Source organism: Empidonax traillii, unplaced genomic scaffold (genome assembly GCF_003031625.1).
Source record: "Empidonax traillii isolate 1590-97213 ecotype Southwest subspecies unplaced genomic scaffold, ASM303162v1 scaffold284:size1552100, whole genome shotgun sequence".
Lineage (NCBI taxonomy): Eukaryota > Metazoa > Chordata > Aves > Passeriformes > Tyrannidae > Empidonax > Empidonax traillii.
In genome coordinates this window covers 464,204-476,299 of record NW_020955477.1, presented here as the reverse complement: position 1 = coordinate 476,299, position 12,096 = coordinate 464,204, and the positions used below count along the sequence as shown (strand labels likewise).

General features: G+C 46.1%; 1 protein-coding gene across 6 annotated transcripts in view; it reads right to left on the bottom strand.

Annotated features, from left to right (window-relative positions):
- FN1 (fibronectin 1) overlaps positions 1-12,096 on the bottom strand; it is a 52,805-nt gene that overhangs the window by 17,284 nt on the left and 23,425 nt on the right. For 5 of the 6 annotated variants that reach the window (XM_027890356.1, XM_027890355.1, XM_027890358.1 and 2 more), the window contains exons 20-27: positions 9,758-10,024; positions 8,097-8,191; positions 7,592-7,760; positions 7,229-7,315; positions 6,296-6,487; positions 2,479-2,661; positions 1,109-1,198; positions 289-558 (exon numbers count right to left, since the gene is read on the bottom strand). In XM_027890356.1, coding sequence (XP_027746157.1) covers positions 289-558; positions 1,109-1,198; positions 2,479-2,661; positions 6,296-6,487; positions 7,229-7,315; positions 7,592-7,760; positions 8,097-8,191; positions 9,758-10,024 — 1,353 coding nt within the window. Of the gene's footprint in view, positions 1-288; positions 559-1,108; positions 1,199-2,478; positions 2,662-3,682; positions 3,956-6,295; positions 6,488-7,228; positions 7,316-7,591; positions 7,761-8,096; positions 8,192-9,757; positions 10,025-12,096 lie in introns of all 6 variants that reach the window. The other variant, XM_027890360.1, reaches the window with a different exon arrangement.

Sequence of the window (12,096 nt, the reverse complement as noted above, 5' to 3'; positions counted from 1 at the left end):
TGGCGCTGTGCACACACTCACAAGTGATGTATCTGGTGAAAAATCACCTGGCATTGGACAAGATTTAATGGAAATAGTTCTGCTAACTATTGGTCTGACTTGGTCTGAAAGTGTCATGGGTCCTCCTGCCTTTTTATAAACCATGCCCTACCTCAGCATCCCATGTGCTTCCTCATGAGTGCAGTTTCACCAGTGGGTAGGAAGGACCTGGTTTAACAGCGACTCCTTCACCAGAGGACACTCAGAACCCTCACTGTAAGTTTTCAGGCAGCATTCTGTCAAGCTCACCCGTGGTTTGCTGGCCCACCAGGGGCATGCTCTCCTCCCGGCCGCTGATGGCGATGACGCTGACCACGTACTCGGTGCCCGGCAGCAGGTTGGTGAGGGTGATGGAGTTCCGGGAGGGGGGCACTCGGTCCTCCTTGGGCCTGCCCCCGCCCTGCTCCGGCTGGTACCGGATCCTGTAGCCTGTGATGGTGGCACGTGGAGCAATCCAGTGCACGGTGAAGGAGTTGGCAGTTATATCCGAGAAGTCAAGGCCGGTGGGGGAATCGAGACCTGGGTGTTGCAAAGAGACAAGAGACTCATCATAATAACTGCCGTGTTTCCTTAAGCTCCGTACCGTGACGCTGCCAGGTAAGAAACCAAATGCTACTGAGCTGTGGAACTCAACAAATACCCGTGCAGGATCCAAGTGAGATAAATAAGAGCTGGAATGAGACAGCAGGAAAAGTGGCACACACAGAGAGCACTGTGAGAAACAATGCACAGGACCAGCAAACTCTGCTACAGAGTTACGGAACAAGACAGGCTCAGTGACAGATACAACACGCTCTGCCTGGCTTGTTCTCAGGGTACATTCACACCAGGGTCTACAATTTAAAAACAGTGTTTTCTCAGACAAAAAACACAGAATTCCCTAGTGTCCCCCAAGATGTGCATCTGCACTGCCGTTGATGATTATCACTTGATGATCATCTAGCTGATGATGTTTTTGTGTGTGTTGCCACCATCAGTGAGGTGGCAACACACAAAATATAGTTAAGACGTCCCATTAATGAATTCTAAAAGGATGGCATTAAGGATGTCTTGGGATGCATCCAATTACCTGTTTTCTGGATTCCATAAAGAGGTGCACTCTCATGTTGCTCAGAAACACTGTAGACTTTCACCAGATATTCAGTACCAGGGAGCAGGTCTGTGGAGTTTAAGAACAGGGATTTAGACATATTTCTTTGCCAACAGCTACAAGTTGTTCAACCTACACCATTTTAACTGTATTTCTTAAGAGAGGCAATCAGGTTTTGCTTGATGAAAGACCTGAGCCTCCAGGACAGTCAAAACTTTAAGCCTGTTATTTTATTAGTATTACAGTTGCCTGCAATGCTTTAGCCTGAAGGAGCATGGAATTCTGTATCATTGCTTCATCAGTTTGTGGAGACTGACTGGAAGCAATTTTTTTTCTACAAGGTCCCATCTAGTTATCTCGTAGTTTAGTTATGCACCAGGCCAAAGCTTCAGCTGATATAAACTGGAACAGGGCCAAGGATTTCCAACACAGCTATTGGATCTCAGATAAGCCCCAGATTTGGTTTCTTATCCTGAAAGTGGGTATTGTCTCTCACTCAACCAACCTGATTCCACGGTAGAGGAAAAAAAGAAAAAGGTCCAACTTTAAATACAACACAGCTTTTGCACCAAAAATTAATGTCAACTTTTTTAAAATGCCCCCATTTTGCTGACGTGTCCTGTTAGGTTCCAAACAATATGTATTTTCTGGTCTGAGCATACAAAGCCAAAAGGAGCAACGACCTTTTGCACATTCTGATCATCTCCCTGAACCTCTGCACTGCAAGTCCTTGGCAAACCAGGTGAATAATATGTATTTACTCTTAATACCTAACCAGGCTGCAAATCAATGCAATTGCCCAAGAGCCTGATTCATCATTGTCCTTGGATTGAGAGGAAAAAGCTTTCCTGTGGTTTGGCTTTAACCTGGGTAAAGCAAGAGGCCAAAGCCCATTCAGTGTGAGTTTGTATGATGCTACTCGAGACATCAGCTTAGACCAGCTGAGAATTTAGAGTAAGCAACTTTTCTTTTGCCTCCTCTTGTGTCATGTGGACCTTCAATCTCTACAAGTACTTGAAGGGAGGGGGTAGCAAGGTGGGGGTTGGTCTCTTCTCCCAGGTAACAAGTTACAGACAAGAAGAAAAGGCCTCAAGTCACGCCAGGGGAGGTCAAGGTTGGATATTAGGAAAAATTTCTTTACAGAAAGGCTGGTCAGGTGTGGAGTCACCATCCTGGAAGTGTTCAGAGGGTGTGTGGATGTGGCACTTGGGGGCACGGCATGGTGGGGAGCAATGTGGTGCTGGGTTCATGGTTTGACTCAATGAGGTCCTTCCCAACCTTAAAAATTTTATGATTTTACGATAAGGGGCCTCTTATATTTGCTTGACTTCCATCAGTAACCCACTTACTTGTTAAGATCACCATGCTGTCTGAGGGTGAAACTGTCACCTCCGCAACGTCGTCCTCCTTCTTGGCGGGGGAGTAACGCACCAGGAAACTGCTCAGCACGATGGAAGTCGGGGCAGTCCACGTCACTCTCATGGTATCGGGCCCCACGTTAGTGAAGCGGAGATCAGTGGGAGGAGGCACAGCTACACAGCAGAGACCAAACCTAGCTCAGTCCTCTGATTTATAACAGTCGGGCAAGGTGCACATTCAGGGAATCACCACAGAAAGTATCTCATGCACAACAGGCTACTGACTACTGCACCAGACTCATGCAAACAGACTTCTAGACTACACTTGGTTCCACTACTGTTAAGAGAAAAATGTGTCTGTACTACTGTCAGGCTGCTTTAACCTCTTGGCAATTCCTGATACCTTAAATGTACCCCGTGGGGCTAATTTGAAAACAAGGTAGCAAGTTTCAGTAATGCACTTCTAGCAGCTGGATTTCATATCACAGGTGTGGTGCCAAGAGAGGTTTAAAGTTGCCACACAGCAGCTTACAGATGGAAAAGTAATCTCATCTAGAATCCATACATGCACACACAGGAGAGGAGAGGGTATATCACTAATTTCCTATGACTCTACTTCTACTCACGTCGAAGGATTTACAGCCTCAGGAATTTCAAACACATCAGGATTTCATGCAAGAACCAGTTTCCAGCTTGCCCTCTGCTCATGCACTATAGAGACCCTCGACAGTGTGGCATGGCTGTCACTGGCATGTCCTCAGGGAGTGGTGTCCATCTGCACCCCTTGGGGCATTGTGGAAAGAGTGAGGCCACTACAGAAATGGACTGCTGGAAGCTCAGACAGCTGGAGGGCGTGTCTGCCCTTCGGTACTCTTATTTTGGGGAATCACGGTTTTAAAGGCTGGTGAACACACAGGCTCGATTCCAGCTGGATCTGGGAAATCTGAAGAGCAGAAGGTGAATGAGCCTGGCAAGTCTGCAGCCATTCACGGTATTGAAATGCCTCCAATTCAGAAAGTGAGCAGCACATATCCATCCCCAGCTGCCATTCGGAGAAAGCGGCCAGCTGGGTCTGTCTGGCGTGCCCACACCGAGTGGCTCAGTGCCTCTTTGGACAAAGCCCCATCATCCCAACAGCCAGTGCCAGCATGGAACACCGCCCACGTCCCAAAACACGGAAGTTTTCAAGATTCACCCGTTTGCTGTGTCAGAGTGGTGGGGGCGCTCTCTCCGCCATTAATGAGTGTGATTACACTGATGTCGTAATCAATGCCCGGCTCCAGGCCTGTCACTGTGTAGTATCCTACTGAGGAGTCCACAAAATCTTCAAAAATAGGGACACTCTCTCCTGCTGCAACTACTGTGATGCGGTACCCGATAATGGTGGAGGCATTTAACGGGGTCCACCTCAGGCCGATGCTCGAGTCAGTTATGTCAACAAAGCTTAGGTCAGTGAGTTGGGGCACCTCTAATGAGTTAAAGAGCAAATGGGAAAGGCAGAGACACACAGAGGCAAAGAAAGACAAGGGAGAAAAAAGCAGTGTTCATCACTATTAACATTGACAGACCTTTGGGAGCAATTGAGGTGATATGCAGAATTTCTCTTGGGGGCCGGGGGGAAAGGAGGGTTTCTGGTGGGTTTTTTAGGTTTTGGTTGTTTTGCTTTTTCCTTTTTTTTTTTTTTTTTTTCATTTTGTCTTTTAATATTTATCCTGCAATGCAGTCTCCAGCTGCTTCCCCAGGCAAACAGAAGCTCAAACCCTCAGATAATGTGTTTCCACTTTATAGAGATAACAATTTTCAAAAAGCCCTACGAGAGGCACTTAACTTGCAACAAATCTACTCTGAGCAATGATGAGCCATAAAGACCCAGCATTTTCTGATGAAAATAAAAACAGAAAAAACATAGCCCCCTTTATTTTTTTTTAATAGGTAGACTACAAGAGATCCAAGTCTATTAATGTATAAATAAAACAACAACTGTGAAATAACAGTTGACTGACCCTCTAGAATTCTTGTCTTTTTCCAATGGTGAGTCTAACTTTTATCACTGGGATCATAAAAATATAAACTCATTTGAAGGGGCTAAATCAGACTAGACCTTCAGCTAGGGAGAGCCATCAAAGTTTCAGGGTAGATCATCCACTGTCTGAACCACTTATACTGGACTAGGGAAAGAAAAGCCTCAAACCCCTGTAATGGCTTGAGGATCTGGCCCAGAACTCCTCAAGTTCTACTTACCACTACCTGCTGCAATATCTGTGCTAAAAACAGATGATAGTGAACAGTGAGTAATAAAATACTTTCTTGGAAAGATGGTAAATGGTTAAAAACGACCTTCAGGTGATAAGAATCCTGTCAGAGTGACAACGTCCCCATATTCAGAGGTTATGGCCAGCACATGCTGTGGCCAAGAGCCTGATATTGTTGGCTAAATTGTTGAAAATCTCAGATCTGAGCCACTGAATGACCTTCCAGATACTGCCTAAATTTCTGTAGGGAAAACAAGCACAGCTGTGACTGTTTCCTCTATTGATATTATTATTATTAAAGGTGCTCATTTCCTGCGTGTTAGGACCAACAGAACTGAGCAGGGAATTGGGCAGATGCATCTTTAATTGACAGTGGCCCAACCCTCAGTTGCTCAAGTCAGTGCATGGGTATTGATTTAAGCCACAGGATTTGGCTGTGGAACTTCAGCAGGGTGATCCTGAAGTCAAGTGGGAACTAATGGATGCTTTTCCTCACTCAGGATCAGACACCAGTAGGTGAGTCAAAGATGCAGGACTTGGTATCCATTCTGTTGGATCGTTTCAAGTTAGCTTGAAAAGGAATTACGGGACACAAATATTGTTTTAATAGTATTGGTTATGTTCTATTTTAATGCCTTTCAAGGAAAATACTTATTTTACGGAATTGATGCAAAAAAAAAAATGCCAGTTTTCTGTAAGATTATGGTTTATCCACTTGGAATGCATGTACCATATCACCTTTCAAGAGTGCTAAAAGCCAGAGACACACATTCTTAGCTTTCCCCCCACCAGAAGATGGCAGAGGGCTAAAACTATTACTGCTTTAATTATGAAGTATCACAGTATTAGTTCCCCCCTGGGGAGCACACAGCACTTCAGTGAAGCGTGGAAATTTTAAAGCAGTGTTATAAGAGCAAGCAAACACAGTAGCTGCCATCATTTCAGGGCTGAGCACAAACAAAAACACACAAAGCCCCTCACACAGGAAAATGAAATGAAACCATTGTGGGAGATGCACATTGATTTTGCTACTGTGGTGGCTACAAAGGTGGTTTCTGCAGTCATCTCAGCACACCATGTGAGGTGGTACACACCCATCTGTGTCCCAGAACTGCTATGGTGACAGCCCTTTCAATCCTGGCTTTCCTCTCCACTGTGCTCAAGTGATCTTCTGTCACTGTTGCTGCCAGAATTTCTCCTGTGCTCGCTTCCCACTCTGCTCACCTCCTTCCTGTTCTCACCAGCTGTGCTCCAGATGATGGGGCACCTCAGGGCTAAGCCAAGTCTCTGCTGCTCTCTTGCTCAGCGTGAGGATAAACCAGATCCTCCTCTTTGCCACCACCCTGTGAGAGACAGCATAGCTGCCCACGCAGAGTACAGGCGTGTAAGAACTGCTCTGTCACACGCTGGTGCTTGGCTATTCTGCTTCTTGAGGCTCAATGTAAAGCCTAAGCCCTCTGTCATCAGACTAGGAGGAGTTGTGCAATGCAGAGCTCTTGGGCTCAGCCACTGGACTTTGAGTAGCTAAACCTGCTGCTCATCCTTTCCTTACTTACCTGGAGTGATGGTTTCAGAGATGGGGACACTCTCCTGGTCATCCTTGACTGAGTAGACGCTGACATTGTACTCCACACCAGGGTTCAGGTTTTCAAAGGTGCAGGTGGTCTGATCTGCCCCCACGACCTCCTCCAAGGTAGAGCCCTGCTGCCCGTTGGTGGGGGTGGTGGTCACACGGTACCCGCTGATGCCTGAAATACAGAGAGGCCATGTCAGTGACCTCCTGCTGAGCTCGTTTACATCGGGGCTCAGCACAACAACTGAGGCAAACACGTGATATTTTGCAAGTGATTTTGCCACCCCGAGCCCAGCAGGCAAGAGGTTGCTTTGTCAGGCACCCCAAAATGAGCTTCCCCGGAGGCAGCCGTGCCATTCTCACAGCGTTTCAACTCCTCACCAAACTGAAAGTCTCGTGACTTGTCAAGAAGAGATTCAGCTACAGACAGAGATGGGTTTGAAAAAGCATTCAATCCTCCATTTATGGAAATCAATTGTACAGCTCCCATCAGCTACCGTGGGAGAAGATTTCACCCTGAACACTGTCAGAACTTCCATACTTACTCTCAACAACACAAACTCATCTGTCACTTCCAAAATGTTTGTGGTGCATTTTGCTTCCCTCCCCTGGACTATTTTTAAATCACTATTTTTTTAAATCCTTCAAATTCTTAAAACTGCTGAAATATTTGAACACGTTCAAACTCCAAAATAATAAGTTACCTTCAGTGTTAAATGCTAAGAGTGCTATGGCAAACTGTTGTTAATTGTTAATTATATCCTTGAATATATCTAGAAATATGAACATTTTTTCTTAAATTCCTCAACAACAAGTTTTCCATCGAAGCCTCCTTACTGAACAGCAAGGCACCAGAGAACAAACATCAGCATTCTGCTACAACAGGTTTGAGCACAGCGTGAGTTCACACAGTTACCTGGAGATGTGCTTCTATCCCAGGAGACAATCAGGATCCCAGTGTCAGGACTGGACTTGAGGCGCAGGCGGGTCGGTGGAGCCAGTGCTGCAAGCGTCCAGACAAACAGGTCAGTGGTGGCACTGGGAATCCTGCCAGCTCAGCACCCCTTCTCCCCCCATTACACCCTCACCCTTGGGGATTAGCTACAAGTATTCTCCTGAAGTTGAGGCCCTGCACTACAGGGGACAGTGCTACTGCCACTGATGTATCAAACGAACCACAGCTGGAGGACAGGGCTGCCGTGAGACAGCACGGGGAGCGCAGGGGGAGCAAGTGAGAGAGGGAGCAATCGTGGAAAAGCAAGTAGCAAGTGTGCCGTACGTGTGGTCACCCTGCGGACGATGGGGGTCTCCCTCTCCTGGCCGTCCATCAGCACTGTCAGGCTGTAGGTGTACTCCACGCCGGGGGTCAGCCCGGAGATGACGATGCTGCCGGAGTCCGAGATCACCTCCCGCGGAGCCTCCCCGCCCTGGCTCGGCCGCACCCCCAGCTGCAGGGAAGACACGTTTGCTTTTCAGTCTCAAACGCTCCTATCCCAGCTAACCATCAGCATCCTGATTTATCATCCCACATGAGCATTGTGGGCCCTAAAGCCACACACCAGCTGTTAAACCTGTAGCCTGTGTTTCAGATGAACTTCACCTGAAGCCCCACGACTGCACTGACCTCTGCCACCTAAACCCACCCCCTGTAAGCAGCAGGTCTTTTGAACCCCTTCCCCTTGTGCTCCAATCTTCACTGCAGACTGTAAGAAACCACCTTAATCTGCCCTCCCTGCCACGATGAAGCAAGAGGAAAAGGAAATACGAGCCTTGATTTCTCCTACCTTGAAACCAATCCTTGGGGCAGGTGTCCAGGTGATGACTATGGAAGTCTCAGTCACTTCCGTGTTAAAAGGAGGAACAGAGCCAGCAGGCTGATCTGGGAAGGGAATTGGCAGAGTTGGAGTCCAGCTGCTGTGATGGCTCACAGCAGTTAGAAAACCTGACCTACAGCAGTCCAAGGAGCCATGCAATGATTGCTGAACTACAACACTTCTGAAAATCCAGGGATTTGGGAAGGATCTGACAGATTATTTTTGTCTGCTGCTGGGCTTGACAGACATGGTATGCAAGTGGTCTGATCACAGGGACTGCTTTTGTTCCTGAGGAAAACGAAAATACTGAACTGGTTCTCACGATTCTCTATGCATCCAACCCCAAGAATTTGGGGATTATTGTTTTTTTTGGCACACTACATAAAGTGTTCCTAAAAAAAATAGCCTTTTTTTTCCTTCACCCACCATATGCCTTCCAATCAGCAGAACACTACACCCTTGTCTGTCATCCAGCTGTCCCAGCAAGGACCATCTTAACCCTCACCAACATCTCCAACTCTTTTGAAGTCAGCAGAAAGGGAGCTCAAAGTCAGGCTGAGGCATCTGTGGTCTCATTGATATCTGTCAGGAACATCACACAGAAGCCAAAGCCTTCATGTATCCCAGAATCAGCCTAAATAACATCACTGAGTTTAATCTGAAATGACCTCGTTATTTATGTTAAGACTTGGTTGATTAATCTATAGTCTTGAATTGGACTGATTTCATTCAGACAAGCCAGAATTTGAAGACAATTTTAATCTAAGATACCAAATTGTATCCTAATTGAGAAGTAACTATAGATAAGACTGTCTGTCAGCAAAAAGTACCTTGCCAATGTCAACAGTGTTATTCTGATTGAAAGTTTGAACCCTTATTTTTAGTTTCACATTGTTCTAAAAGAAACCACATTCTCTTTTGAAAAGAGGATGTGGTTCTGGGTTTGGATGGCTTTGAATTTTGTTAGTTTATATGATGGCATCATCATTATTTAAACATTGAATCTATTTGTTCTTTCTAGAAGCATGTGTGGGTTCTTACAGGACTCCCTTTCCTCCTTGAATTTGCTTAATATTTCTTCCAAGCCAGCAGCACATGTACAGATGACTGAAATTTTAAAAAAATAATAAAAAAAAGATAACGGCATAGAATGCCATGTTTGTGTCAGTTTGGGTAACTGCAGTTGAGCTGCCTCAGACAGTGTGGTTGGGCTTGAGAAATGATTGCCTTCAGCTTTATACAAGTGACAGGCTAATTCTTCCTTGCCCATTTTAAGGGAGCTGTATGCTTTCCTTACCTCATCATGCCAAAAATCAAACAATTAGAAAGATCAAGTAAAATTCAATTTCTTTGACATTCAGCTAAACAAAAACTGAGGGAACAGTAGTAAGCGTTCCTTTTTTTTTATATATATAATCAGGAAAGCTGAAATGTATTTTACTAAAAGCTTTTTGATGCAAATAACTCTTTTTTCCTGCCAACCAGTTCAGAAAGAAGAACAAGGAATATTTCCCCAGCTGTTCTGCTGGAACGCTACTTCAAAAGGCTGCTTTTGTAAACCAATTCACAATAGCCACTTTGAGCACAGGCTTTGCAGAGGGGCCGGGGCATTCTGGGCGTGTTTCACTCACAAGTTGTGAAGACTCCGGTCTCTCTGTTGCTTTGCAGGTCATCTTTCACTGCCACGAGGTACACGGTGTACTCGGTGCCAGGCTGCAGGTTCCTCAGGAGGTACTTGCTGGCAGAGGGTCCCACGTTGTAGGTGCGTGGCTGCCCTCCCCTGGTGGGCCCTGCCGTCAGCCGGTACCCCGTGATCACCGCCCGGGGCCGCGTCCACAGCACCAACACCGAGTGCTCCGTGGTGTTCAGGAACCTCAGGTTGGTGGGGGCATCAAGCTCTGGGGAAGGGAAAAGAGGAACATCCCTCAGCTTTCCAGCTGAATCTCTACTTCACCGCCGCTTCCAAGGCACGTCCATACCCACGCACAAAAGACGGGCGAGCTTGTGTTTGTGACTCGTTGTGGGAGGGCAACAGCAGGGAATGGAGAAGGTGGGGATGATGGGGGAGCTGGAAATGGAAGTGAAAGAACTCTATCCATGCCTCGGTGCCATCCAGTAACTCAGAGGGCCAGGCAGACCTGAGCATTTTGGGCTGCACTGATTTGGGTCGCTGCCATCCATGGCATCCCGTGGGGAAGGCAGGCTGAGGAAAGACAGATGAACCCAAGCACACTCAGGAATTTCAGTAGTTTCTCATGAATGCTGAGCATTTTTTTAAAAAATCAGCTCAGTTTAGACTTGTCAGCATAAGCACAGAAACCTAACTTTAGCCCTTTTCCATGAAAAAGATTTATTCTTTTAAATCCTTGCCCAGTCCTCTCAAAATCCCTTCCCAAAATAAACCACCCCTACTTTGTCATTTGAACGTCAAAATAAGTAATAGTCAGCGACTTCTTGCAGAAAACCAGTTCCTAGATCTACACAAACACAATCATCCCGTGGAAATGACCATACAACAATTCCAAGCATGCTCATCTCTCCCGTGGGACTCAGGGAACAGCTCTCACCAGGCTTCCTCCCCTTTTTAGTGTCCACATGGCAAGTTTCTCCACCTTTTCTACGTTATAATCATATGTTGGAATTAAGAGCAGCGAGAAGAGGTTTCATCAGTGCTCTTTTTTGGTGGCAAGTGCTTTTTTCTCTTCCTGAAGAGATAACATTTTGGTGATAAAAATTCATGTTTTCATCACACTCTCAGTGGAGAGCAGCTTTTGTCCTTCTTGTTTTCTCCAGGGAGGGCAAAGGAAGAGAGGGCTTTTTTCTTCCACTATTTGAAAAAGCAAGGGAGACAGTTCTAGAAGAGCAAGACGAGTGTGATACTCCTTAGGCCCATCTCTAGGTACTTAGATCTGTGCTGGGCCTCATCTATCAAGGATTGTAACTTCCCTCGATGTGCAGCCTGAAGCCAGTTGCTTTCTGCACAGTTTAATTTGCCAGCTCTATCAGGCTTTTATCACTTCCTCTCCCCACAGTAAAGGAAAACGAGGAAGATTAAAAAGCCACACACACACACTCCGAGGTTATTTGTAGACTTTTTTTAACGGAAGGCCAAAAAGAGAATCGCATTTACACCGTGGGAAGAGACTTTTGGTGCAGGGTTTTCCTTGGGAACCCTGAATGATTTCTGTTTCCCAGGACTTTCGATTACAGGATGCGCTTTATGTGAATACTTTCTGAGCTGTGGTTTCGGCAAAGCCGTTGAGCGGATGATCACGGCCTGTGGAAAATGATCCCAGGCATTTGTAACTAGCCCTGTGCTGTCTGAATGAAATGTCTCCCAGGTATACACCTCTGTGTGGACTTTCAGAGGGGCTCTACATATAGCCAAGGCTCCTCAAAACAACCACAAAAAAAATTACAGATCCAACTGGGAACTGAGCCCTTCTTGTTCTAAACACTTGAAGGGAGTTCACGTTCTTAAGTCCAATCCTTGCTTCTGAAAGCCTTGCTTGAAAGAGGAGGGAGAGTGTTCACACCCTCCATGTTGCACTCAAATTAGATACCTATGTCAAAGGACAAACACAAGGATCCCTTTCTCCCTGCATAGCCAAGGGAGAGGGACTGTTCATGGCTCATAATTTTATGGCTATAAGTAAGGATACTTTTCACACAGCATGGCTATATTCACAGATTATCCCATTTCCTTCCCTTCCCTCTCATCCTTGGAAGTTCAGGCTAGGTCCTCCAAACTTTCATTTATTGAAAAGTCTCAGAACAGCAGCTGAATTTTGGTTCTTTGAATAAAGCAGTCCAGTCAAAGAACACCACAAATACTGAGTCACCCTTCTACTGCCCAATAAATCCCATCTGTTCAAATGAACCTTGGCCCGGGTTCTGTCTGATCTGCTTCTTCTGGATCAAACAGGGAGATAACCACCCAAACCCAGACTAAACTCTCTCTTCCATCTGA